The sequence below is a fragment of the Rhodamnia argentea genome, chromosome 6, assembly GCF_020921035.1.
Source record: "Rhodamnia argentea isolate NSW1041297 chromosome 6, ASM2092103v1, whole genome shotgun sequence".
Taxonomy (NCBI): Eukaryota; Viridiplantae; Streptophyta; class Magnoliopsida; order Myrtales; family Myrtaceae; genus Rhodamnia; species Rhodamnia argentea.
The window spans coordinates 23377826-23404987 of NC_063155.1; the positions used below are offsets into that span (position 1 = coordinate 23377826).

Consider the following 27162-nt stretch of genomic DNA (forward strand, 5'->3'; position numbering starts at 1 on the left):
CTTTATTGAATACACGGCCACTTGGGGGATTGATAGTCAAGGGACGAACGAAGAAAACCTCACGTTGGTCCACTCCTGGGACCGACCAACAGAATGGAATCTTGGAGCATCTCTTTTGCCTTCGCTGACCTCAATTGCTAAGTGCTACAAGCCATTGTGTCGTGAATACTCAATCGCCATCGAGCTGAATACCATTGACTGTTCATCTACAAAAGTAAGAGTTTCCTCTTTTTTGTGTTTATTTTGCAGATTCTTTGGGCCCCGCAAGTGATTCATCGATGACGGGTCCTTGCGATCCTCGTATGGGAGCACCATCCAGTGCCATCGCATTGCAGTCGCTGTACAGTCCTTTTTGCGAGGCAAATTGAGCAGCCACGAGGTTCAGCCCTCCAGCTACGATCCAGGGGATTCGAGAGCCCGATCGACAAAGACGAGCCACAACTGCGAGTTTGTCGGTTACCGAATCGAGTGCGACCATCCAGATGTTGATGCATTTGTTCTTGATCACGACCGGTGGACTTCATCACTACAAGACTACCTAGCGGACTGGCATGATCAGATATAAAGGGCAGTGATTTGGTGATCCGTGAACCCATACCAACGCCACAAGTTTCTCGGCAATTGTTTCTTCTTCTTTTTTGGGTCCTTTTCGGAGGATCATCGTTGCTGCAATTCTCCATCGTGAACCACCGCTGCATCAATAGCGGACCTCTCAAGTTCGTCGTCACAAGCTCCCCGCCGCAAGACGAGCCTGAGAATCGAACAAGCCGATATACGTGACCCATTCAATTTTGGCAACATCATCTCGGAGGCAAAAATCAGATCCCGCATGCCATCCTGCCGCCGGTTCATGATCCGCAAGATTGAGTCGATTTGATTTGGTTCGAATTCGGGTAACTCATCTGCAAATTAGATAAATTTATTATCTAATCGATTTAAAATATTTGATTATCTATTTGGGCTATTTCGTTATCTAGCGAAATCTTTTTTGAGTCGTAGGTGATCAATTAGGAAAATCTTTTCCTAATTCGCAACCGCACATATGGAATTAATTATATCTATAAGGCTTTAGATAAAATTAACGACATTTCGAGTATTTCGAATTTTTAGGGTCGATCTATCATGCTTTAGATCGAAACTTGATTCGAAAGAAATTGCGAAATATTCAAGATTGATTTATTTGCTTTCCATATTTGAATTTAACCGATTGGATTGCTATCTTTTTTGCAATTGAATGCAGGTTGAAAATCTCTAAAAAAATATTGCACATAGATAATTGTTGCATATAGATTAGATTTACATATCATTCTAGATAAAATTGTCATGTTTAAATGAAATTGTACTCTAGGTTAAAATCATATAGATAGGATTGCATGTTTAAATTGATTGCCGGAATAAATTAGATTAGATTCCATTCTAGGTTAGAATATGCATGTTTAGATAGATTATTATGTCAAAAATAGATTATCTTTAATGGGTTAGGGTTTAGGTCAATTTAAATCCTAAAATATGTAAGATAACTATCTTTTAAGCATAGTTTATTTTAGGGCCATAATTGAATCCGAAAATCAAAAAATCATTTTCGTCATGTCACATTACATGTCACATTTGGAGTTGCATGTTTAGGTCAATTAATGAATTCATCATGTAGATTGCATGTTAGGATTGATTGTAATTGCATGTCATATAGAGTTAGTCATGTATTTTAATTAAATTTATATGCATTCTTAGGCTAGATAGCATTCATTCATGCCATTGCATTTAGATTAAAATTCATGCATTGCATATAGATTAAATTTCATTTAAAAGTGAAAATCCAAAAAGAGAGCATATTGTTTGGTGCATGCTTCCTACTTACGTTGAATTTTGGATGTTCATTTAATTCATTGTGCACACGCATGATAACCTACGTTAGTGGCTTAAGTTAAAATCAATTAAAATCTGCTTGATGAAACTTTTTCTTGAAATTAAATGGTACCGAAAGGGTGTTAGAGTAATCTAGCGTAATCAAGTTCCCATACCCAAAATCTCTGGTTTATAGAAATAAAATAATCCTTCCACTATTTTATTTAGGTTCATAATCAACCTACCATAAATGATTAGTGGCGACTCCTAATTAAAATCTTAGCATATTAATAATTGAACCTTAAGCTATGAATTGGTAGAGTTTGGGAGAACTCGAGCTAAGTTAGTTACTTTAATTAACTTAGTATTCCATTAACCTGAAAAGTGATTTTTTTTTTTTTTAGGTCGTGACACCTTTGTGCATCAATGGTAGAGCTCAACTCCGGCCAGTATTATTGCAATTATTGTTTGCGTTTTGTTCCCCGAGCTCATCTAAGCACGTTCGCATTCCATTTTTACATTGACTTCGCCTGAAACCTTCGAGTTGAACCCCCTACCGGTCGCGAATTCATCGCAACTTGGCCATTCAAATCTAGCAACCTAGAGCTCGATCGGGACCTCGGGTAAGTCTCCCGAACTTCATGTGGTGATATTATGTGAGTTAATTGCATAGTTATGCTTTAGAATGCACATATAGGTTTCGCCATTGATGAACTGTGCGAGCTTCAATCATGTTTATTCTACCGTTGGATTACTCTAGATTTTGGGTATGTTGTAGAGGACATCGAGACGAGTCGAACGGCGCATGTTTTAGGTTTATCGGTGAAGAATCCACCATTGATCGTCGCTGGGAAACTCTCGGCCATCCGTTCGATAGCTACGCAAGGAAGACAAAGACCAATCAGCCTTCGCTAACTTGATCAATGTTTGACCTAGCGCCGACGTGGCGCCACAAGGCTCGACACATGGCAGCCACATCGATCGAGGCGAATATTCTGATATATTTTCGAATACTAAAAAAAAAACCCAAATCGGATGGTTGGTGTTAAATCACATATTGCGATTTGTGATTTTTCAGAAATTAAAAATGATTTTTTGGATTATAAAATATTTTCAGAAAAAAAAATTGTGATCGAACGGTCGAGAATTAGTCTCGCCGTGCGATCCTGGCCGTAGGATCTAGTATGCGGATTGAACGGCTGAGAATTAGTCTCTCTGTTTGATCTCGGCCGTTGGTTTCGGAAATTAGATCAAACGGTTTAGATTGAGTCTTCGTTTCCGATGGTGGTGGCTTAGCTATGAGGGTAAGCCTAGACTGTATGATTCAATATTAGATTAAAAAATTCTATTAAAATAGATTTAAAAAAATTAGAAAAATATCAAAAAATCAAATGCGGCATCGTTTTAGACCAACTCGGGACCCTTCCGGTCTAGGTTGGATATCCGGTTCGCATGGGTGGAGCCAACCCGATCCAAAAAATTAATAAAAAATCATAAAAATTAGAAAAATCAATAAAAAAAATCAGAAAAATTCCCAAAAAATAACAAAAACTAGGAATGTCCACATTCAACTAGCCCAATCCAATTTTATGATTTTTCGATTCCCGAGCATCCGAAAATGACCGTTTTACCCATCTAGACAATTTGTCCCAAATTTTTCCGAAACATGTCCGAACTTAATTGGTACATTCCCTAAGCCCTCCTAGGGCTATGCTAGGCATGACATGTTGACATTGATTGAATGCGTTTTATCTGCATGTTCTTGATTGCCTTGATTTGCGCACTTTCGATTTTGATTGTGACTGATAAAATAAAAATTCTCATTTGCATAAAATCCTTAGATTGCTAAAACTTGTCTCACCTTCCAACGCATCTGCATGAATTCTTAGTTTAGGAAATCACTGAACTTAGGTATCGAAAGGGCGTCGATAATAATTTCGATGTAACCAAAACCCCGAACCCATTTCTCTTATTTTCGTAAAATCGAACAGACTTTCCCGACCACTCAATAGGGTATCATACCCTCCAAAAAATGATTGGTAGTGACTCCGTTGGCATGTACACTAAGCACATGTCACCCAACCACACTAAGGTCGACCTCGATTTAAAGTTATCCGTCGCGATTTGAGTAATGGGCCTTAGGAGGGGCCCGTGTTCGAAATTCATACCATGGCGAGTAGTGGACAACGACGACCCATTACCCCTCAAAAGCCATCCGCCGCATTCCGCAAGCAGTGAGGGGAGAGAGAGAGAGAATTCACAGGTCATGAAGTAGAGTCCGTGGTATACATCAAAGAGGGAGTGAAGAAGTTCTTCTATTCTTGTAGAATCCGAAGATCAACCAGAAGACAAGCACCAATGTAATATTGGAGGGTGCGACGAAGGGAATCAACAACTCTAGTGAAGCAATCATCCTCCAAGTCCAAGATCGAGCCTCCTGCCGTGTCTTGCTCGCTCTAGATCGGTAGGGGTGAGCAATTCCAGATTCCGGATAAGTTTCACCTGGAACTTGGAACTTACCCGCCAGTTAGGTTCCTCATTTTTTGGAATCTAAAACCTACCATGCATACCTTAGAACCTAGAACCTACCTTGTCACAGGTTTCGGGTCCGGTTCTAAGGTACCCGAGAACTTGCCAATACAATTCCCTTGCATCAAAACAGAAGACATTCATATAGAGTCAAATGGAGTTGTGAGGAAGGAAACAAATGGATAGTGCATCATCGACAAGGATAAATGACGTGCAAATCAAGCATAAAATCCAACCTCTGCTTTTTGTTTCATCCCATTCATAAAATCCAACTAAAAGTCCTCACACTTAAACCAACTTAAAGTTGAACAACAAACTAATCACAAATCATGATGAGATAAAACAAAAAAAAAATTGCCAATTAAAACGCCACATGCAAACAGCTTATCACAAGCCTCCATTCCGATCGCACGAGAACCGAAATCTAACTACCTGAAACCAAACGAAACAACAAATTAGAACACAAGGAATAGGAGAGGCTAAACAATGAGTCAAAAAAGTACAGACACCGACACCTTCGAGCTACAAAGTCCCCTTCTAACCATCCAGGCTCCAGAAATGAACAAACCAATCTGATATTTAGACTCAACTAAGTGCCGACTTTGCGTATTGTCTACATACTAATCCACCGGAGAACTACAAAAGCCAAAGGACAATGTTCTAGTGCTACGATAAGAGTCATATGTTATTATGTCTTCAATCTTTTTCTCTTGTGCAGTGTAATATGAATATCATTATCAAAATGCATCCCGAGTTCAAAAAGGAACTAGTTCACACAGGTCTGCTTCTTGTAAGAGGTCAAATTATCAAGTTCAATATTCTCATGATTTAACTGACGCCAATTCCACGACACACTATTCAATAGCGTTTCCCAAAGCCAAAAAGTTGGTGTCTTGTTCCTCGTGCACTTGATGCCAAGAACTTCTCTGAATGATACAAAAGGTCTCATTAACTTCTTCTAACCAGAGATATTCTCGACACTATCAAAACATCTACTGCATACTTCACGAACAGGTTTAAATATGAACACCTTAACTCCAGCCTCCAACAAGCATGTAATCCCATACTACTACCAATAAAGAAAAGAAAGCCACAATATCAAGTTTTCAACAGACGAAGCAAAAAGAGGTGTCCGAAAGCGAGCAAAATCAAGGGGAATTGATCTAGCTGTACAAGCACCTAAGCTTGAGCAACTCAAATCTGGACAACTTGGATGCCGTCGAGCAAGAGGAAGTTGGGGACGCCGTCGAAGATGTGGGTACCGAGGACGAGGCAATGGACGGCGAGGGAAGGGTCGTCGTCGAAGGGCTGGGGAGGGAGCGGAGCCCAAAGGACAGTGAGGGATGGCCACTTGAGGGCGTGGAAAATCGTCACTCTCACTTGTGCGTTCCCAAAGCCGTCGGCCTGCTGCTGCTGTGGTGTTGCGTTGAGGTTTCAAAGTGAGAAGAATAGAAAGTAGAAAAGTAGAATAGGAAATTTAGGGTTTAAAAATACCGGTTCTGATTCCAGTTTCGGTTTGGTTCCATAGAGAACCGACAACCGGAACCGGTGGTTTCTCAAAACGCGGAATTGGGAACCATATCCTATTTTACTAGAACTTGGAACCGGACCGGAATCACAGGTTCAGTTCTCTAGTTCCGGGTTCTACCCTAGAACCATGCTCATCCCTACAGATTAGTCCACTTCTGCATTGATAACGTCCTCATGTCCTCGCAAAAAGTCCATCACAACATCTGAATTCCTGGAGAGTTCTTATGCCTCGATCTAACATCGCTTGGAGTTCGACGAAGTCGCAGCGTTTGCGTACTTTACCCTCAACATCGGTGAAACTCGTTGGTCTTGGCTGCGGACCTGCGGTGCTACTCAACGACCATGACCCTTGTTCCATCATCGGTCTGTGACTCCGGTATTCCTACACCGACAAAGAGCTCATCGTGACTTGGTATGAGATTTACGTATTATCCACTGCCAGTTTAGTTTATTAAGTCTTTGTCTTGCAGGTTATTTAATGAAAGCAGCCCCTCCATGTGAGCCCTGCAATGTCTCACAAGTGTCGTGTTAAGGCCAATTTTAGTCCACCGATGAGCCTCACAATGCCCAGCTCATCATCAAATTTGCACTTGATTCTTTGATTATCCTCTTTGTGAAAATCCAGGGACGGTGAAGTCCCTTCCTTTTTTTTTTGCGATGCCCATGCTCCTCCAATCAACGACTCGATGACCTCCATTGGAAGTAGCATCCCGACAAGTCCTCATCACCGTTATCTTCATCCACAACGAGGCCGAGTTTGTGAATACAACTGCAAAGCACATCGCCGGTCCCATCCGCATGCAAGATCGAATCGATTTGATATCGATTCAAATTCGGAGAGAGAATATTCATCAGGTAAGGTAATACTTTTTTATCTTAATTCATTCGAAATGTATTTACTTATCTTAAGATAATTTACGTATCTTGCGCCTTGCAGCAAAGTGGACATCTTTTAAAATATAGGTTGATTATGAATTTTTACTAATCCGCAACTTGTCATATGATCGAGAAAGTCCATTGATGGAATACTCGATTAGGCAATGATTTGGGTTCAATCGTTAATCATATGATTAGGATTAAAGATTAGATTCAAATACTCGCGAAATCTTTTTTAAAAAATTGATTGATATATCCAATTTTTTTTTATTGACATTGATTGGCATATTCTCTTTTCTTATTTGAATTGGAATTGATTGACTTCAAATATGTCGTTATCTTTTAGGATATATCTTGCCATGTTTGCATGGTATTCTAAAATTGAAAAAGATATTTCTTGCATAAAGAATAGATTGAATCTTAGAATTAGGATCATGTTGATTAAATTTGCATTAGATTAGATTGCATTCTAAGGTAGAATTTGCATTTCTAGATGAAATTTTATACCTAAAATGACTCATCTTTAATAGGTTAGGGTTTGGGTTAATTCAAACCCTAAAATATGCAAGAGAAAAATCATCTTGGCATACTTTTATTTAGAGTCATAATTAAATCTGAAAATACAAAAATATGTCACCTTTGTCATGCCATCATGCATTACATATTATCATTGCCATGTGACATAGAAACACATGGTTAGGTTAAATTAATTCATCATGTAAACTACTTGATAGAATTAATTTTAATTTGAATTGCATGTCATATAGGTTAGACATGTAGTTAATTAGATTAATTTCACGTACATGCTTAGGATAGTTTTGCAATTTAATGTCATTATATTAGAATAGAATTCATGCTTCTCATTTAAGTTAATCTTTGGCCTCTAAAAAAGCGAAAATCAAAAAGTGAGAACAATAATTATGTGGCGCATGCTTCCCGCAATTATCACTGATTTCTAAATGTTTAATTAATTGATTGTGCACTCACATGATAAACTTTGTTTGTGACTAGGCTAAAATCAATCAATATTGCCTAACAAATATTTTTTCATGAAATAAAATGGTACCGAAAGGGAGTTATAGTAATCTAATGTAATCAAGTCCACGGACTCTTAATCTTTGGTTCGTAGAAGTAATTTTGTCCTCCCGCTAATTTACTTAAGTTTTTAATCAACCTACCAGTGGTAACTCCAATTGAAAACATTTGCATGTTAATCACATTGAACCTTAAATTGCGAATTGGTAGGCTTTGGAGAGTCCAAGTTAAGTTAGTTAAATAATTAACCCGATAATCCATTAGCTTGGAATTTTCGAATTTTAGGTCGCGACAAGAACCATCCTTAATCCCCTACTCTAAACACGTTCTTCTTTAATTTTATATTACTTAATGTAGAGGTGCATGCGAAAGTCTAAAATAACATACAAGTGCATATAAAACGATTGGCATGCATGATACCTAATAAGGTACGACTTTACTCGTAGGGTTCCTCATCCCGTAGCACACATGCGGTAATATTATTTACCAAAATGTACAGAATAATTACTTTGATATCTTGAAAAGGGTTGAATTACATTTTCTTAAAAACAAAACAAGAAATACACTAGAAGGATTACAAAGGAAAAACTACTCCTGAATGCTACTTGTCCTCGTTGTGGGTGTGCCCCAACTCCGTTGTCCATGTCCAATGCTTCTCAAATGGGGAACTTACTTGAAAAGGGGTAAAATCAACAAGAATGAGCCGGAAAATAGCAAGTAAAACTTCTAACCAGACAAATAAACTATCCGATTCACCGTTCATCTTAACGAAAACCACACGAATAGAACACGCCAAGAAATCGAACAACGATTATAACAAAGCCCACACATCAATCGGACAAAACTAAGTCCACGAGCACCCCAAAGAACCCCCAATTCCTCATGGCTGAACCACTAGGTTGTCCTAAACTTCAATGTATCCCGGCTCAACCATCTTCAGGATGAACGGCCCATCCTTTCTAACCACCCATGCCTCACAGACACTAGATCGAGCAATGAATTCAACATATAAGTCACCAAACCACTCAATGTACCCCTTAAGGCTCACGGCCGAGCTCCCCCTCAACCGATACTCAGTTCAATTCACCTCATTTCGACAATATGCAAAACGATCAACCTTTGAAGCTCAACAACCCATGATCCAAGGACGCTAACTCAAGCGACGGATCATTCGAACAAACACGCTTTCCCTTCCATACACGCAAATAAGCCCATTTTCAAATTAACTAGAATTGCCCAAACAAACGACCAACATGCAATATAGTGGTAGGGATAGAAGTAGTACTTGCCTGAGATTGATTCTTCGAGAAAACGGAAGTGGATTCGACACCAGAATGAGCACGGACCGATTCTTCCTCCTATGGCGCTGCGCGGGTATGAGGGCAAAAGATAGGTGAGCAGGCGTCGTAGGGCTTTTGTTGAAGGCTTGAGGACCTCGTGGACCACCGGCGTCGAGCTACGGTGTCGCTGCGCAAGATTGTGTGTGTGAGAGAGAGAGAGAGAGCTTTGGTGAGGGGCTGCCGAGGGGGAGAAAAGAACGTAAGCTCCTGGGGGGTTGTCCACGAGGAAAAGAAGAGGTGGAGTGAGGAGAGAGAGAGAGAGCTTGGGGTTTCCATAGGTGGGGGAAAAAATAGGTCGGCTGATGGGGGTGTTCTGGGTTCAATTCGCGAACCAACTCAGGCGCAAATAACTTCTCGAGAACTAAAACAAATCATCGCCTCAAAATGTTCTAACAAGTGTGGACACTGTCGTGCCCGCCATAGTCCACCAAAGTCCCATAGTCCAATGTCATCGCAATTAATCTCCAACGCGCTGTCTCTGAGCACTCTCAGCTTGACACTTGTCATTCTTTCTTGTTAAACTAATTGGGTGAAAAACTTTCAGCCGTCACGGTGCACGACCCAGAAAGCTGAATAAATTATTGTGATCGTGCAACCGAATTAGTACGAAACCCCTCCTTCTCCCTCCCTACTTCATCCTACATCACTTGCACACGTGCTCGAGGGCAAGGGGTATCTATGTAACGGCCTGAATTTTTACTCGATTAGGATTAACGAGCAGAATAGTCATCGATGGGCATGGATTATTCAAGATGATGATTTGAGGGGTTTAATAAATTGTGGTGCGATTAATTAGTTGAGGTAGCAAAGTAATCGGACGTGACAAGGCTAGACGAACCGTTTGTGTTTGACTGATAGTTTTAACTTGAGAAAATGGTCCGGAGTGAAATTTATTCGCGAAGCTTCCACCGCCAACTAACCCGGTGCCCTTGCCCTTTATATATAGATCCGGATTGCCTAACATTGGGATTTTCGTGACATGCGTGACATTATTTAAATTAGGCCATCCAAATGAAAATTAACGGCCTGATTTGAGCCATGTTTGGGATTCAAAATTTTTCAAACCCAAAAAAAATTTCCTCTCATATTTTTCCCTCCCTTTCAACACATGATGTGGCTCAAATCAAATTGTCCATTTTCATTTGGATGGCCTCATTTGAATAATGTCACGCATGTTACTGAAATTCCAATGTTAGACGATCCAAATCTCTCTATATATACCCCTACCCCTTTTTCTCTTCTCACTTTTCCCTCTTATTTTTTGGTGGACAGCCCCCCAACTGACCTCCTTCATTTTCTCCGCCCGTGCTCTCCCCTCCCTCAAGCCAACGACGCCGCTTCTCCCTCCCGTGCATCCCTCTTGTTCGGATCCACGAGCCGTCGGCCTCAATCACTCAACCTCGCCTCCCTCCTGCTCTCAGTCTCGCCGACTTGCTCGCTGCTCCCGCCACAAAACCGCGCGGTGCTGAGAAGAGGAAGGAAAGGATCGAGCTTAGTTCTTCGTCATTCTAGCTCGCACTTCTTCGTGCGACTTTTTCAGGCAATTATATTCCTCTAACCATGATACTAGACGGTCTAATTGTTGCTCGATCTTGTGCGAAACGGGGGCTTTGACAATGGGTATTTCAATGGAGCGTTACGGTTGCATGAGGGGGTAGACGATCTTGGAAGTCAATTCTACTTGCTAATCTAGGCTCGGTGAACTGTGGGTAACGAAAATTTAGTGGTTGATCATCAAGATTTTCATGGAATTGGAGCTTTTGGAGGGGCGAGGTTCGGCCAAGTCCTCGAGGGCCGGCGTGTGGGATGAGTTGGAGGTGCACGCTGAATTGGTTGTTTAATCTATTGCGTTAGAACCTGAGTGAGGCATGTGGCCTTGAGAGTATAAATGGGTTGTTACCCAATATGGTCCTGCTTGTCCACTTCACCCTTTTACTTATGGGAATGTGATCTTGGGTAATCTGAAATCAAAGACGGATGGGATAGTTTGTGGATGATTGAGTACGAGCTAATGATGTGGCCTTCCTGAGTGTTCGGCCATGAGACGGTGGAAGGGCCCTCAATGTGTTTGTGTTTTGTTTGATTGATTGATATATTAGACTATTTAGTCATTGAATAGAGGTTTATTTGCGGAGCTCTTGCTCATTCTTGCTTGTGGACACCCTTTTCAGACAACTAGCTTCGCCGACTCCTTCCACAACCTTTTGATATGGAACATGAGGGGACAGTGGCACTGTGAAATACATGAGCTTGGCGTTGGAGCACGAGACGATGCTGACTTAGTACCTGAGAATAGAGTCTTCCTTTGTTTTCCTCCTAGTGTTTTTTGTGTTTTCGATTTATAAGAGATGATGTAATTAATTGGCGCGCGCACACACACGTATATATATGTGTGTATGAACCATATGTTTTCGGCCTTGTGTGGTCCATGTGTGATATTCGAGGCATGTGATTCAGGTTAGCGACTCCTAAAAGGCCATATCTTTAGGCGTCGTGCCTGCTTGGTTGTTTTACATGCACTTGTGTTTTCTTTCGGTCTTCTATGTACGCTCGTTATATGTATTATAATATTAAAACAGCACACGCTTACTAAAGGATTAAGGACGATTTCGGTTAGTATCAAAGCAAGAGAATCGAGAATCATTCCTTACAATCCAAGTTGTTGTGCACCTGTTCAAGCACTATTGCAAGAATCGCTGTTCGATAGATCCACGGTCACCATCATTTTGCCCGTCCCTCTCTCACTTCTCTGCTATTTATATTTCCGCTTGTTTTTCTCTCCATAAAGTCGAACCTTTTTTATTTCTTAAAACTCGCCTTCATATATTTTTATAAAAATAAATAAATTAAAAATATTACTTATATCGTTTAAAAAAATATTTAGGCATTAATCATGATGGATAATAAAAAGTATTTTAAGATGGGAAAGAACTTGATAGCATAGGTAAGAGGCTTAGGCCGCCCAAGTTCACTTCGAGAAATACTCAATTATAGGCAGGAAAGATTAAAAAAAAAAAGGGAAAATTTAACCATATTTCTGTTGTGGAGAGGAAAGCAATTCCCACCCGCAAGCCCAGACAATTCCCACGCACGCGCTAAACAAACGGAGACACTAACCAACCAAGGCCTGCCACGCGTCCCCGAACTGCCATTTTCGGTTGGAACTGTTACTTCACGCGCTACGCAGTGGTGGGTCGTTCGAAACGAAGCCAAACGGAACGAAGGAAAATACTTACCAAGTTCTCATCATTAACACCGGAACTTAAAAAAAAAAATAGTAAAAAGAAAAAGAAAAAAAAGAAAAAGACAGAAAAAAAAAAAGCGGAGGAGCTCTCTAAACATTGATTTCTTCTTCCCCCCCTCTCTCTCTCTCTGTCTCTCTCTTCGTGTTGTCGCTGGCTAGCGATTGGGAGGAGGAACAAGAAGAAGCCCAAGAGGAGGTGAAATTTTTGGGGGGGTTTGTGGGCGAAATTAGGGTTTGGCGGGGGAGTTTCGTTGGGGGGCGATCCGTAGATCTGAGGTTGGGGGAGTTGGAAGTGGGAGAAGATGAGCTTGGATTCGGTTCCTTCCAATTCACATGGCAACCTCGATGAGCAGATTTCTCAGCTCATGCAGTGCAAACCATTGTCGGAGCAAGAGGTATTTCCTTCTTCTTCTTCTTTTTCTTTCTTCCCTCCCTCGTTTCTCGTGCTCGTGCGCCGTCGATTGCTTGTCCGAACAAGACCCTCAGCCCTTTCTCGTGTTCTTTGCCATTTTCGTTGACGTTATGTGTTTTGGACAATTTGTTTCGAGGGACGTCTGGTGATTGTGCTTGAGTAATTACGCGGATCAGGGTCGATTTGTAGCTTTTTTTTTATTCTTCTTCGGTTTATTGATTAGCTCAATTGGATTTGATCCGTTAGATTGGCTGAATTTATGGGGTTTTGACCTTTTAAGGTTGGATCTGCTGGGTTTTCATTCTCGAGGTGGATCCATTAGTAGGCATAGTGAAAATGGTAACTGGTTTCTACTGGGTCCAATTTGTTTTTTTTTTTTTTTGGCATGTAATCTTATTTGGTATTGGGCTAAGATTCACTCGGAACTCGTTTCTCAAGGTTCATTTCTGTTTATAGGAAACGGAGATACATGGCTTTTACCTTTTAGGAGCTATTCTCTGTTTATTGTGTGTGATTGTTGTACTCTGTTGACCTGCCAATGGTCCGGGAGCATAAGTCAACTTGTTGATTTTAAATTAATACCCTCTAGAGTGGTTTAGTCTAAGGAGACTTTGGTCCAACCATTACTGCCCAGCTAGCATTAGCAGTTTCTCTGCGGTGCTGTTTCTTTTTTTTTTTTTTTTTTTTTCGGTCGAACTCTGGTGTGCTGTTGGCAAGGTGTATTTTCTTACATATTTCCTTATCCTGAGAATTCCTAGAATCTTCATCTTAGCTCAGGTTTGGGGCAGCTTCCTCTTTGTTGCCATAAGATTGGCTTTTGTTCGTCCGCGCCTTTATTTTTATCCTGTGCTAATCTGCAGGTTTCTTACACGAAATAAAATTTTCCTCTTTTCTCCCTACCCTTGTATTCACTTGTTTACCGGTAATTACTTGCCAAAAGCTCCTTTTCTGAGCTTCGATCTCTGAATATGAACTGTCTTATTGTTTTTGCCTGCTATGATATCTTGCCCAGTAATATGATGCCAGCTGAAAAAATGAGCTAGGACAAAAGTTTGGGAATGAAGCCCCCAAAATAGGGTCTTAATGATCTACATTTAATGCATGTTTCAAATGCCCTTTCTTCACTAATGTTGTTACAAGAATACTAATCATCTCATTGGCAATTACGTGCTAAATAATTGCTCTCGTTGCATAGTGTACTTGGTTTGATTAGTATGCTGTCTGTATCACCCACCAAATAGTTTGGAGAATCTGCTGTTATCTTGCTTATGGTCCAATGGAGTTATCGATGGTTCAAGTTGTTGCTCAGCATATTGGGTTCTTCATTTCACAAAGAGGAGATGGATAGGATAAGCTGCTGTGGGTCTGGGTAATGTTCTGCTTGTCCTCTTGAGAGGGATGCAGCAATTAAGTCATTTTTGGGAAGAAACAGTGTTAAACTTATAAGCTTCATTTAGCTTTGGCTTTTTTCTGGTGATCTAGGTAGTGATCTTTTCTCTCGAAATCGTAAGTAGTTTTTTTTACAACACTTCCACTGCAAAATTGACCTGATGGTTGTTTGGAATACAGAATAATGCTTAATTTGTGTTGGAATGTAACCACAAGCATACTTTTACTAGAACTACAGCGGCTAATATTGATGACATGTCGTTGCACAGGTAAGGGTTCTATGCGAGAAGGCTAAAGAAATATTAATGGAGGAGAGCAATGTTCAGGTATTCCTTCTATATGTATATTGGTTTGCAACACTTTGCTTTGGATGTACCTTTTCATGATCGAATTCAACCTAATACCTTGGAATTTTTCTCTACCCCTCGGGTACTTAATTCACTTCTCCATTAATGGTAAACTGCAGTTTTAATTTCTGGGTGCTGATTTTGTAACCAAAGTCATGTTTTGACCCTTGAGGTCGAGCGAATAAAATTAACTTTGGTTACCCAGGCAAACCTTTTGAGCGTTGATGGTTGTCTGGGAACCAAAAGACGGATTCTCTCTTATTCTTCATAAGATCCTAATTGGGCTGACAATTACTAATTCTTGGCAGTGAGTAGGGATACTTGGAAGTTTCGGCAAGTGTTTGCTGCTACATTGCTTTTAAAATTGGGAATATAAACTGCCTGCATAGACATATTGGAATTGGGATAATATTAATATTTGATAATTGTCTACTGACTGACTCGATTTTGTTTATCTTCTCCATGTATCCAACCTTTTACTATTCATGTTGATTTCATAGAAGCAGCTTACTATAGCTGAAAATATTAAAATTAGTTTGATTCAGCCTTTAAATGGGTATTCTGTATTTTTGTTTGAATCAAATCTAAGTTGTCTCCAACCTAACTATAATGCTGAATTTCTGCCAAAATCTGATGGGCTCATTAATCTTTCAAGATGCAGTTGGTGTAAATGTTTTCTTTTTTCATGTGTTGCAGCCTGTAAAAAGCCCTGTCACAATATGTGGTGATATTCATGGGCAATTTCATGATCTTGCAGAGCTTTTCCGCATTGGAGGAAAGGTATATGCTTTCCTAGTGGGTTGTATCTGCCGTATGTCCTCGGCTTTGCTCATTACAATTTTGCCAAATTAATTGCTTTCCAAGAGACAAGTCATTACTTTTATCTACCCATGTCAGTAGCCACTAATTACTGCTCTGCTGTTTGGTTACCTCTATGTGCATGTTGGCTGGTGGGTACTTTGATCCATGGCATGCTTCTATGAAGTGTCAAGTCTGTATCTGAATTTGAATAGACCTTGTTTTGAGATTTTGATTCTTTGAAATGCTTCCCCCTGGATTATGACCCACATACCTATGTCACTGTGTTTATGTTGACGAGAGAAAAGGTCCAGTATGTTTGATGGCTCGTCTTTGCCAAACCCATGTACATTTGCTTTAATTTCCTGCTTCTTTAGTGAAAACTATGGTCACTGGTCAGTGTGTCCAATAAATTCAAGATAGGCAACTACAACCTTCATCTCTATTGTCTACTCCTGCAGTGCCCGGATACGAATTACTTATTTATGGGAGATTATGTTGATCGTGGATATTATTCGGTCGAAACTGTTACAGTAAGTACTTTTAGTTCTTCGTTTGAGTGTTTTATTGAATAAGTGGAGTGCAGCAGAATTGAGAAACTTATCATTTTATTTGAACTCTTTCTCTTTTTGGAATGGTTTCTGCTTCTTTAAGTGGATCCTATCTGTTTTAGAGGGTAAAAACAACATGAAGGCTCCGTTTGTTTCGCGGAAAATGACAGACTGGGAAAATATTTTTTTGAAAATTATTATTTATATCGCTTATAAAAATTAACAAACAAAAAGTATTTTCATCATTCACGAAAATGTTTAGACATAAATTGTTATCGGTAATAAAACTTTTTTCATTGACTAGTTATTTTGAGTGATACAGTTGGATCAAAATAAGTCGTCAAAAAAGAAAACTAACTAAGCATGGCCTGGGAATTATAGAACAGGTTTTTTCTTTGGGAAAAATACCCAAATTTTCTCCTAAGAGGGGCATTACTTATTTCAGTACCCTTTGTCCATCCTGCAACCCCATGATTGCTGGGACATTTGCTTGTACTTTATTAGGTTGAGATATTTGATAAGTCCCTTTGGGAAAACAAGTGTGTTCATATATAATTGAAAGTTATGCTGGGTAGGAAAAATCTACGTGTCAGCTAAGTATGTTGTGGTGGAATATTGTTTGGAGCTCTTTAAGTTTAGACAATCTGTCACGTTCACATTGAGGTTGTGTTGCAAGTGATAAGGCTGTCCGTGTTATTCTAAGATTGAGTTGTTTATTCAGCTCCTGGTCGCTCTGAAAGTGCGATATCCACAGCGAATTACCATTTTAAGAGGAAATCACGAAAGCCGTCAGGTAATAATTGTATACTATCACTCAATGTTATTTCAATTTTATTAGGGTTTCTATGTCTACTTTTTTGTTTCAGTAACTCCAGACAATTTCTCAGCTGTATGCAATGTGCTAAGGCTTTTATTGTTCTGTTCCTTCCATTCTCGTGGCTGCATTTGCAGCAGCTTCCAAATTTTTATGTCTTTTATGGTATTTCATATATCTAGCATGAGGCTTCTGGTTCTGATCTATGTCTTGTACTTTGCATTGCAGATCACTCAAGTTTATGGGTTTTATGATGAATGCCTTCGAAAGTGAGTAATTGTCTGTTCCTCTTTTGAGTTCCCTGGCTGTTTTAACTTTTATTTGTAGTTCTTCTGGAAGTGCTGCCGTATAGGGTTTCTTAATCTGTCTTTATTTTGGCATTCACTTTGGTGAAGTTTACAACAATTGAAAGCTTTATCCTCGTGAGAATTAGCAATCCTTGTTGTAATTCAGATGGATACTATGGCTGATGGTAACTATTGTTCCATGAACTTTTTCCTTTAAGCGGTGTACTAATTTTTGACCTAGTGATGTTTCTGTTTATGTTCTTTGTTTTCTCAACTTTAGTCCATAGCAGTGAGTAAAATGGAAAAGCGCAATTCTGTCCTCAGATGTGCTAGGAAGCTTGAATCAATGTTGGTATTAGTTGAAAGGTGAACAAGGTACTGGTAATATCTTGATTGATTTTACTAGTCGGTCTTGATGTCTCGTGTTTGTTTGAATTTAAATATCTGGTCTGGATTGCTGCAGGTTTTCTTGTGTTTTTTTATGTATTTTGTGCACTAGAGTTCGCTTCATAACCGATCCTTTTTGGCGCGTTATATAATATTTCCCAAGGCGATTTCTATCATTATAAAAGCTAATCTTAGTTGCGAGCATGTGTTGAATGAGGTTGTTTTAGTGGAGGCAAGTTAAACTTTCAATGAGACAAATTGCTCTTTTTTTTTACTTTTCAAGAAGTTGCACGGATGCATAGATTCATTCTCTTGTGTGCCTGAAAACTGCATGCTGCTGCCATATAGTCATTTACTTTCTTTTCGACTGTCTCCCTTCAAAGAGCTTGTAACAGGAATTCCATTTTCTTCATGCAGATATGGCAATGCTAATGTCTGGAAGATTTTTACCGATCTCTTTGACTACTTTCCGCTGACAGCACTGGTCAGTCTGATCTTTTGTTTATAGTCAAATATGTTGACTTGTAGAACAAGATCCTTCATCCCTCTACTAAAATATTGGCATAAGAGTAAAATTATCTATGGTCTTATGAGCTATTGCTTCTCTTTTATTGAAGGTTGAGTCGGAAATATTTTGCCTACATGGTGGATTGTCACCATCTATCGAAACCCTTGACAACATTCGGAATTTTGATCGTGTGCAAGAAGTTCCTCATGAGGGGCCCATGTGCGATCTATTGTGGTCCGACCCTGATGACCGTTGTGGTTGGGGTATCTCACCCAGAGGAGCTGGATATACCTTTGGCCAGGTTGGTTTTTTTTTTTTTTAATAGCTTTTTTCCTTTTCCTTGCCTTAGTCTGGAGAATGGACTCCTGTGATCTATACTTTGCTAAAGCTTTCTAAGCAGTGCCCTCCCTGATTATTATGGCAGGATATATCCGAGCAATTTAATCACTCCAACAATTTGAAGCTCATTGCTAGAGCTCATCAGTTGGTTATGGAAGGTTATAACTGGAGCCATGTACGTCTTATCTAGTTTGTGATTCTTAGCTGTTGGGTAGAATGGAGAGGTTATGCGATTGATAGCATGTTCTCTTGACAGGAACAAAAAGTGGTCACCATATTCAGTGCGCCTAACTATTGTTATCGTTGTGGAAACATGGCATCCATCCTCGAAGTAGATGATTGTAAAGAGCACACATTCATTCAGGTCTCTCCTCCCCCTTCTTCTTCTTCTTCTTCTTCTCTCTCTATTGAGTTAATATCCTGAAGACTTGGTCTGTGATTTTGCAGTTTGAGCCTGCTCCTAGGAGAGGAGAGCCGGATGTAACCCGTAGAACACCTGATTACTTCCTGTGACATATTTGCATTGAGAAGCTAAGCTTATCGTGGTCTTCGCTCGTGGGCTTTCATATACTAGGGTGTTCTTGATTGTCTTTTGGCGCGATGACACGCATGCATCTTGGAGGTTGGAGAAGATGCCGCAGCAGGGGCTCACATTTTGTATCAGTGCCTTTAGATTTCAAGTTTCTGTGAGAATTGTGCGTTAGAGGCTGTCGAAGAGTGGCATATGTAGCATTTCCAGGGAACAATGTGGCACCCTAAGTTTTCTTTTTTGTAGTTCTCATTATATTTTTCTTCTTTCTCCCTTTTTGTCGTTCTGTAGAATTTACACTAGAGGACGTCGGAGCTTGTAGAGGGATGACTTGACTTCTCTTATAATGGGTGACGTCGTCTGGTTCTGTCCTGGATAGCCTATCTTTTGCACGAATCGTGCTGCGGACTCGATCAACTGTGTGTATAACGAGAGATGAATGCGTTAATGAGATCAATTGCGGAGACTTGTGTGATGAGCATCGGGTTTGTGAAATTAGATGCTGAAAAGTAAGCCTGCCGTACAGCCTGTATTGGATTCTGGGCTCCATCTACTCACTGGGAGGGAGTGAGATGAAATGTTGAGAGTGATCTCAGTGGACTTAGATTTCAGCACAAATTTCGTCACTTTCGTGTGACTGCTAGCCGTCGATCACTTCAATTTCATGACTTTCCATTGACCATTTGGAAAAAATTGTCATAAAAGTTTTAAATCTTTTACGCTTTTGTTAATTCAGTTATAAATTTTTTAAATTTGCCGATTGAGTCCTTAAGCTTCGTCTTTCGCCAATTTAGTCTTATTGGCCGGAAATTTTTGATGCGGACGCCGTCATTCCTATGTCGTACCGTCGGCACTAATGTAAATAATTTTTTGAATGTTTTTATTTATTTTTCTTTGTTCTTTTTTCTTTACCTTTGTTGTGAGGCGAGGGCTGCCCTCACCTCACTTGATGCTTGAAGGAGGAAAAAAAAAAAGGAAAAGAGGAAAAAAAAAGGTATAAGTATTCGAATAAATATTAAAATTTTAGTAAAAATTAATCTCGTCAGCGTTGACGGTGCTACGTAGGATGGCCGGTGTCCACCTCGGTTATTTGGCTAATATGACTGATTTGGCCAAAGGTTAAAAAGGTTTAAGATTGAATCAGCAAACTAAAGAGGTTTAGGATTGAATTGACAAAAGTATAAAAGATTCATGACTTTTTTTGACAATTTTCTCGATCATTTGAGTGCGAAAACATTTAAAAACATTGAAAGGCCAAATGACGACCACGAAAATATTTTCATTTCATGTGGATAAGCTCTCTCACACACTGTAATTACAAGAATTTATGCAAGTCTTTGGAGAGCTCTCTTCTGTATGTCATCTGGAATTGAAATCGACAATCATACACAAAAGCCTCCCGTGAGATTTCTGAAGGGGATCATCTTGATCTATCAACATTCCTGCGATTCGGAAAGAAAGCCACCCCGGATTTTGCGTAGACAAGTATGTGCACGCTAGGTAGGCCCTGAGAACGCTCTACTGTATGCCAGAGGCAAAGTAAGAAGCTTCTTAGTCCTCCCGACATAAGCTCTCTTCGTCAAGTTGTCGTAGTCATTCTCCTCAATCTCGTCCAGGATCTGGCGGTATATCATTAACGATGACCACACCTGCGAGTTCACATTACTTAGAAACATAGTTGATTAGTAAGTTTGATGTCCGTGGTAATGAATCGTGTTCCCCGATGTTGGAATTTCGATTTCGTGTTTCTTATGATCAAGGCATGAATTTTCCCTATTATCGTGTTACCGGTAAGAGCAGTATATCCTAGGAAAAAACTTACCGGCCACCGGCTGGCCTTGTTGAGATTAGAAGCTCCTTCCTCGGCCATGTTGAAATAAAATCTTGCCCTGGTGATCTGCTGTTTCATGAACTCCCTCCAGCTATCAGTCACCTTTCTTGAGAAAACATCCTTGTCGCTTAACCCAAACTGCGCAAGCTCATCCTGAGGAAGGTAAACCCTGCCCCTCAGGGCACTGAAACAGATGAAAAGCGTATGGATATGAGCAGGTTTCATCGATGAGGATAATACAAACTAGGCAAGCGAAGTTAGACTATATGATCCAGGTGGTACAACACTTACTCCTCCCCGACGTCCCGGAGAATGTTGGTTAGTTGATTTCCGATACCCAAATATAGAGCCGCATTGTATATGCTCTGAGTGGAACTGGAAGAATCTGGTGCGATTCCCATCACCGGAACACTCATTAGGCCAACCGTTCCAGCGACGTAGTAGCAGTAGAGATAAAGCTCCCGAAAGTTCTCGTAGCGGCATTTTCTAGTGTCCATTCTCATCCCCTCAATCATGTCCCTGAAGGGCTGCCAAAAGCAACGCACCACATTTTGCGTCAGTTCAACTCATTCCCTGAAAGTTCCATGCCAGTTGTTTTGACAGACCTCCCGTTTTAGTCATCTCTAACCAGGACATTAAAGCAGGTAATAAGACGTCGATCTCTTTGACAATACGATGGTTCGTTTGCTAATTACGCCTAAGTTGTTGAGGTAATGTGCAGAAAAAATCATTACCTTAATGTCTATAGGGAATTTGAACACGGTGTCTGTAAGCGCGGTGTCGAGCATATCATAAGGGCGTCCGTCAAATACGTCCTGAAGACGCTCTTCCCACTGATCGAGAACGGCGGAGCTCATGTAGGTGGCGTTGGGACCATCGACCAATTCGTCCGTTCTTCTGCACCATACTGCAAGCAAAAAACAATCCTTCTCAGTGACAAAGGAATGATCACATGTCCCAGGATGATCTTTTGTAACCTCAGAAAGGAGGAACCCATTTTTGTGGATTGTTCTCGGCTAAGAGTGTTAGAAAGTTCCGTGTCGAGACGACTCTTAAATTCAAGTAAATGACTTTGGTGTCTAGGTCTAGCTACTGTACAAAGCGCTCACAGTCGCATCGATCGATAAAATCAAATTCTAGGTGCATAATGAGACATGACAATCTTGTTAATTATCAGTCCTTACCGTATATTGCCCATATGGCCTTCTGCCTTTCCTCTGTCATCAATAGAGTTCCTGCATCAAGGGACATTCATGAAAAATCAACTGCCAATCCTGTCATAATTCGCACAAAGAAAAAGGTGAAACGATCAACAACATTAGGATCAAATGTCATCTGTTGAAAAAGCAATGTCCGTTTGGAAGATTCAGAGATAGCCACCTAGATAAAATGTTTTAGCGTATTCAGCGCATAGCTTCCGACACCTTTCGTAGGCCTCATCAAGAAAAGCTGGATGAAACTGCGGCTTCCGGTGCTCACCATCTGGGAAAAGGCTGCCAGTCTGAGACTGCTTTTCGACAATCTCAACCAACTGCAGATCATTGAGAGAAATCACTTGCTTTGGCAGCTCAGGAAGAGTGTGAAGGCCGGAACTCTTAGGAGCGACCGTCACTTGGGCTCTTACCAAAACGCCATATTTCCGAGTCCTTGGCCTGCCGATAATCACCGTGTGGAAAGGCTTTGGTACTGGAGAACACGTCGAACCCATTTGGCTTGAACACTCAAATAACTTCTTGGAAGAGGATTAGGAAAAATGCAAAGAAGAGTTGCCGACTCAGGAAAAGAGCCTGATTCAAACTAGCCTAACCTAAATGTATGCACAGAACACAAGCATGAGCATATCCCTTATCCTTGTAAACCCCTCCTGCCTATCGCGTCGCTCCGAAAAGCACGAATGAAGTGACAATGATGGTCGATACTCGCATATATTGCAGACTTCACAGAAGCCAATTTGGCATACAAGAAGGGACGCTGGAAGAGGCACAATATTAATAATATCTCAGGGCCATTGTTTCCAGCAGTTGTTTTTAAAGGATAAGCATTGTTCCTTTCGATCAACAAGGCCAACTCCTGGACTTGTTCTTCAGTTGCTGACAAAATGGAGTGAGCTGAGCTATCAATAATTACACCAGCTGGGAGATTGAACTGTTGGCCACAAACGTGAGAATATAGGGAAACAGTCAATTTGATCCTTGATGCTTTCACGACCAGTGGCTTTACCTTGTAAGTTCAGCCTGTTCCTGTCTGTCTAGAATAGAGCCGTGAAGCTCTTTCTTACGGGGAAAAACAGAAACAGGAAAATGAAGAACATCACTAATTAAGAGTGAATATTGCCGAAACTCGGTTCTATTATCACAATGCAACGGAACCATATGCGTTAGGATGCAAGTGTGAGTCGTGTCAGAGAAATCTCCCGTCAGAGAATTGGTGTGATGTAAGACAGTTAAGGTATCGTAGTTGACCCATAACTCATTGGCTTAAGTTTTCGAGAGTGAAGATAAATCTAACTAAATATATTAACATGCTCAGATTTGGGCTGTAAATGTTTTTCAACGAGAGCATACCAAGAACCGGAAACGCTTTTCCACCAAATTATTCTTTTTAACTCGAGTTCAGGTGGTGTAATCTTGTTCTCAGAAGATGCGGATTTCGTCTGGTACGGAGGAGCATTCGGAGTTGGCAGCACAACTCGTAGCTCTGTCTTGTTCTTGCGGCATCAATGAGAGAATATTAACCCAAAAAGATACCATTTTTAATCTTTGTCTATATACTTTGAACCCGTCTGTTTCATCATTGCAAGCATCAGCTTTGGGCGATCGTAAGTTGTCTGAAAGTTCCAAATGGGGATTAAAGTATTGGGGAAGCACAAAGAGACAGGACAGCTGTCCCTTGGGACTGAACCTTTTTGCTCATAATCGAAAAGATCCCTTTGTCCCCTTTATAGGCATGATCGGTTATGACTGGATTGCCACGTATTTCTTGTCCTTTTTCCTTGTGCTTAGGAATTAAAAAGGAGGAGGTCCCTTTTCGGATCTAACTTTGTCCCCATAACAAAATATTTGGTAATTATGGGGAAAATGAGTTCTAATTTCGTTACAGACCCAACACATAAACCATCTCAGTCCTTTTGGACTATGCTTTTGGGTCGAAAGGAGCTTACAAACAGCATCAATCCGGCTAGATGCTGGAATAGGTAAAACTTTGATTTTGCTCGGAAATTGAAGAGAAAATGACTCGAATCCCAGGATATTATCATTGGACCAACGGTGATGTTTCGTCAGCACTAGCGAAACATGTGTACTATCATGAGGACTGACAAGGCGAGTGGCCGGGAGGGAGGGAGGGAGAGAGAGAGAGAGCAACGGGAGTGCAGAACATTGCCGACCATGAGGAAAGGTGACACTCGGCGCCGGGCCGTTCTTGTCTTCAAGTGCTACGAACAAGTTTGCTGCGAACCCTTATGTCCCAATTCATTTAAGAGACTGGGATCGAGCTTTTAAGGGAATGCTTGCCGCTGCTACTAATTACATGGCGAGTTTGGCCACCTAAGAAGAACAACGATATGAGAATTTCAATATGCGGGGTTTCTCTAGCTCGAATTTTTCTTTAGTTACTTATCTTTTTAGCTCAAATACTACTTTTGTTTTTGGTTTTTTGGTTTTGCTGACTTACGAATGGGAAATGAGTTGAATGCTTGCGATCATTGTATAAAAATCCACTCGAAAGGCAAAAATGATCAAGTCGCATCATCCTAGTCAGAAATGAGCCGATCTTGAAGAGTATTCAGGAGACTCATTAATTAACCGACGTGCCCCTTGATGTTGATAGAGCTGAGCCCCGGGTCGGGCGGGCCGGTTTTGTTATTTGAAAAAATGGCCCGGCCTGAACATTCTCGGGCCCATGACATCCAGGCCCGAGAAACTGGCCCAAAACCAAAGGCTGTACTTCGGCCCAAAATAACGAGAACCGGGCTATTTCGGGCCGGTCCGGATCAAAGCCCCACATTTCCCTTGGAAGATCCATTTTGGCTTTTGAAGCTTTTCCTTTTGGTTACCGTCTTCTTCTTTTTTTCTGAACCTCTTAATTTGTCTGAATTGAAAAAAGTTGTGCCCATGATTCGAGCTTTTGAATGCTGAGGCATAGGCTGACCATTGTTGACTGACTCCCAAAGCTCATCGTTTTCATTTCGGCTCTCCTTCCTCGTGCTCAAACTCAATTTGATGAATCATCCCTGCGCTTCGCTTTCCCTCTCCTTCCTTCGTCGCGTGCGCGACTGCCGAAGACAGCGATGGCTGTGTTTGAATAGATTTTCTTGTATATTAAACTGCTCTGGCACGTGGACCCGGGGTCCTGTCCTGTCCCATGCCACCTCCCTGTCCACGCATGGGACACGGAGAGACATCTTTTGCTGCTTTTCACTTAGCAGTTAGCACTCCTCGAGTTTCAGCAACGTGGCCATCATCGATGAATTATTGAACACCAAACCGTTCCTGTGCATTCACCGCCCGCCGCCGCCGCCGCCGCCGCCGCCGCCGCCGCCGCCGCTTTTGCGATGAGCCCCGAAATCCACTCCTCCCAAAACCTCCGACGACCACCCTCGTCACCTCACAAGCCTCCCAATGCCCAAGAACCCGCACCGCGCAACGCGTCGCCTGAACTCCCCGTTACGACCGCTCCCGCCGCCTCGGCCTCCAAGAAGCTCACCCTCGTCCCGCTCATCTTCCTCATCTACTTCGAGGTCGCTGGCGGGCCCTACGGCGAAGAGCCCGCTGTGCAAGCCGCGGGGCCCTTGCTGGCCCTCCTGGGCTTCTCCATCTTCCCCTTCATATGGAGCGTCCCGGAGGCCCTCATCACCGCCGAGCTCTCCACCGCGTTCCCCGGCAACGGTGGCTTCGTCATCTGGGCCGACCGCGCCTTTGGCCCCTTCTTCGGCTCCCTCATGGGCACCTGGAAGTTCCTCAGCGGCGTCATCAACATCGCCGCCTTCCCCGTTCTCTGCATCAACTACTTGGAGAAGATCTTCTCAGCGTTCGAGTCGGGCTGGCCCCGATACCTCGCCCTCCTGTTCTCGAACCTGTCTCTCTCCGTCCTCAACTACACCGGCCTGAACATCGTTGGGGTCGCAGCGATCGTGCTCGGCGTCGTTTCTCTGATGCCCTTCTTATTAATGTCCCTCATCGCCATCCCCAAGATTAGGCCTCACAGGTGGGTGAGCTTGGGCCAAAAGGGTGTCAAGAAAGATTGGAACTTGTTCTTCAACACCCTGTTCTGGAACTTGAACTTCTGGGACAATGTGAGCACCGTCGCCGGAGAAGTGGACCGGCCACGGAGGAATCTCCCATTAGCCCTTCTTGTGGCGGTGATTTTCACTTGTGTCTCTTATTTGATTCCTCTGTTCGCCGTGACGGGTGCCGTCTCGGTGCACCAGAGCGATTGGGAGTCCGGGTTCCATGCAGTTGCGGCCGAGATGATCGCAGGTAAATGGCTCAAGGTCTGGATCGAGGTCGGCGCGGTGCTGTCGGCGGTGGGGCTCTTCGAGGCCCAGCTCAGCAGCAGCGCTTACCAGGTCCTCGGCATGGCGGACATCGGGATCTTGCCCGAGTTCTTTGCCGCGAGGTCTGAATGGTTCGGCACTCCCTGGGTGGGGATCATGCTGTCCTCCCTCATCAGCATCGCCGTCTCCTACATGGACTTCACCGACATCGTCTCATCGGCGAACTTCTTGTACAGCCTCGGGATGCTGCTCGAGTTCGCGGCGTTCGTGTGGCTGAGGAGGAAGCTCCCGTCGCTGAAGCGGCCGTACCGGGTACCGCTGGGCGTGCCGGGGCTGATGGTCATGTGCCTGATACCGTCCGCGTTCTTGGTGGTGATAATGGTGCTCGCGACCAAGGTGGTGTACTTGGTGAGTGGACTGATGACGGTGGGCGGCATTGGGTGGTTCTTCTTGATGAAGTCCTGCAAGTCCAGGAAGATTTTCAAGTTCAGCATCAGCGCTGTTGAAGTCGCATCAGACTAAAACACAGCTTCATGCCAAGAAAAACGTCAAAATCACAATGAAAAAAAAAAAAATGTCATCTTGAGTTCTCCTAGTTGTTTCAATTTCAATTTTTCTTTTCCCAAAGTGGTACTTTGGAAGGATGATTTTCCGACTTTTGGAACAACTATTAGATCCACCTGCGATTTGTCCAAGATCCCAAAGACCGCACTGAAGGAGCACATGGGTGGCACGCGATGGGACGAAATCCCCTGCCATTTCTTGGGGTCTGATTTTAGAAGTAGACAAATCGCTGGGTCCATTTTGATATAAATAGTCTCTCAACTTTGTCCTTATTTGTAACGTGGTCCTCGATCTTTATAATTATTAAATGTGCTCTCTGAATTTTAAATTTAATGAGCAATATCGTCCATGAAATTTTAATTTGTCCGATATAATTCCTCAATTTTGATGCACGTTTAATTTAGTTCTTGGGCAGTAAGAAAACGTCCAATATCGCCCTTCTATTGATTCAAATTTAAGGATAATACTGTAAATTTTCATACAGTTCGAGGACTAAATTGAATATGTATCAAT

At 41.8% G+C, this 27162-nt stretch overlaps 3 protein-coding genes and 1 long non-coding RNA gene across 4 annotated transcripts; 2 read left to right on the forward strand and 2 right to left on the reverse strand.

Moving 5' to 3' along the window:
- Positions 1–12481: 12481 nt before the first annotated feature.
- Positions 12482–19107, forward strand: LOC115753202 (serine/threonine-protein phosphatase PP2A-2 catalytic subunit). Its single transcript, XM_030691726.2, has 11 exons — positions 12482–12794; positions 14470–14526; positions 15244–15327; positions 15807–15878; positions 16618–16689; positions 16939–16979; positions 17802–17868; positions 18002–18193; positions 18317–18406; positions 18488–18595; positions 18679–19107. The coding sequence occupies exons 1-11, from the start codon at positions 12702–12704 to the stop codon at positions 18742–18744; spliced, it is 942 nt and encodes a 313-aa protein (XP_030547586.1). The 5' UTR covers positions 12482–12701; the 3' UTR covers positions 18745–19107.
- Positions 12510–19368, reverse strand: LOC125315563. Its single transcript, XR_007198738.1, has 3 exons — positions 19116–19368; positions 15777–15779; positions 12510–12521 (listed from the first exon to the last, which is right to left on the reverse strand). It is a non-coding gene; the product is annotated as an uncharacterized LOC125315563 (long non-coding RNA).
- A 673-nt stretch (positions 19369–20041) lies between these two features.
- Positions 20042–22443, reverse strand: LOC115753212 (phytoene synthase 2, chloroplastic-like). Its single transcript, XM_030691734.2, has 6 exons — positions 21972–22443; positions 21776–21826; positions 21326–21498; positions 20883–21118; positions 20583–20775; positions 20042–20409 (listed from the first exon to the last, which is right to left on the reverse strand). The coding sequence occupies exons 1-6, from the start codon at positions 22297–22299 to the stop codon at positions 20257–20259; spliced, it is 1134 nt and encodes a 377-aa protein (XP_030547594.1). The 5' UTR covers positions 22300–22443; the 3' UTR covers positions 20042–20256.
- A 2728-nt stretch (positions 22444–25171) lies between these two features.
- Positions 25172–26609, forward strand: LOC115753211 (probable polyamine transporter At3g13620). Its single transcript, XM_048281462.1, has 2 exons — positions 25172–25670; positions 25712–26609. The coding sequence occupies exons 1-2, from the start codon at positions 25211–25213 to the stop codon at positions 26605–26607; spliced, it is 1356 nt and encodes a 451-aa protein (XP_048137419.1). The 5' UTR covers positions 25172–25210; the 3' UTR covers positions 26608–26609.
- Positions 26610–27162: the final 553 nt, after the last annotated feature.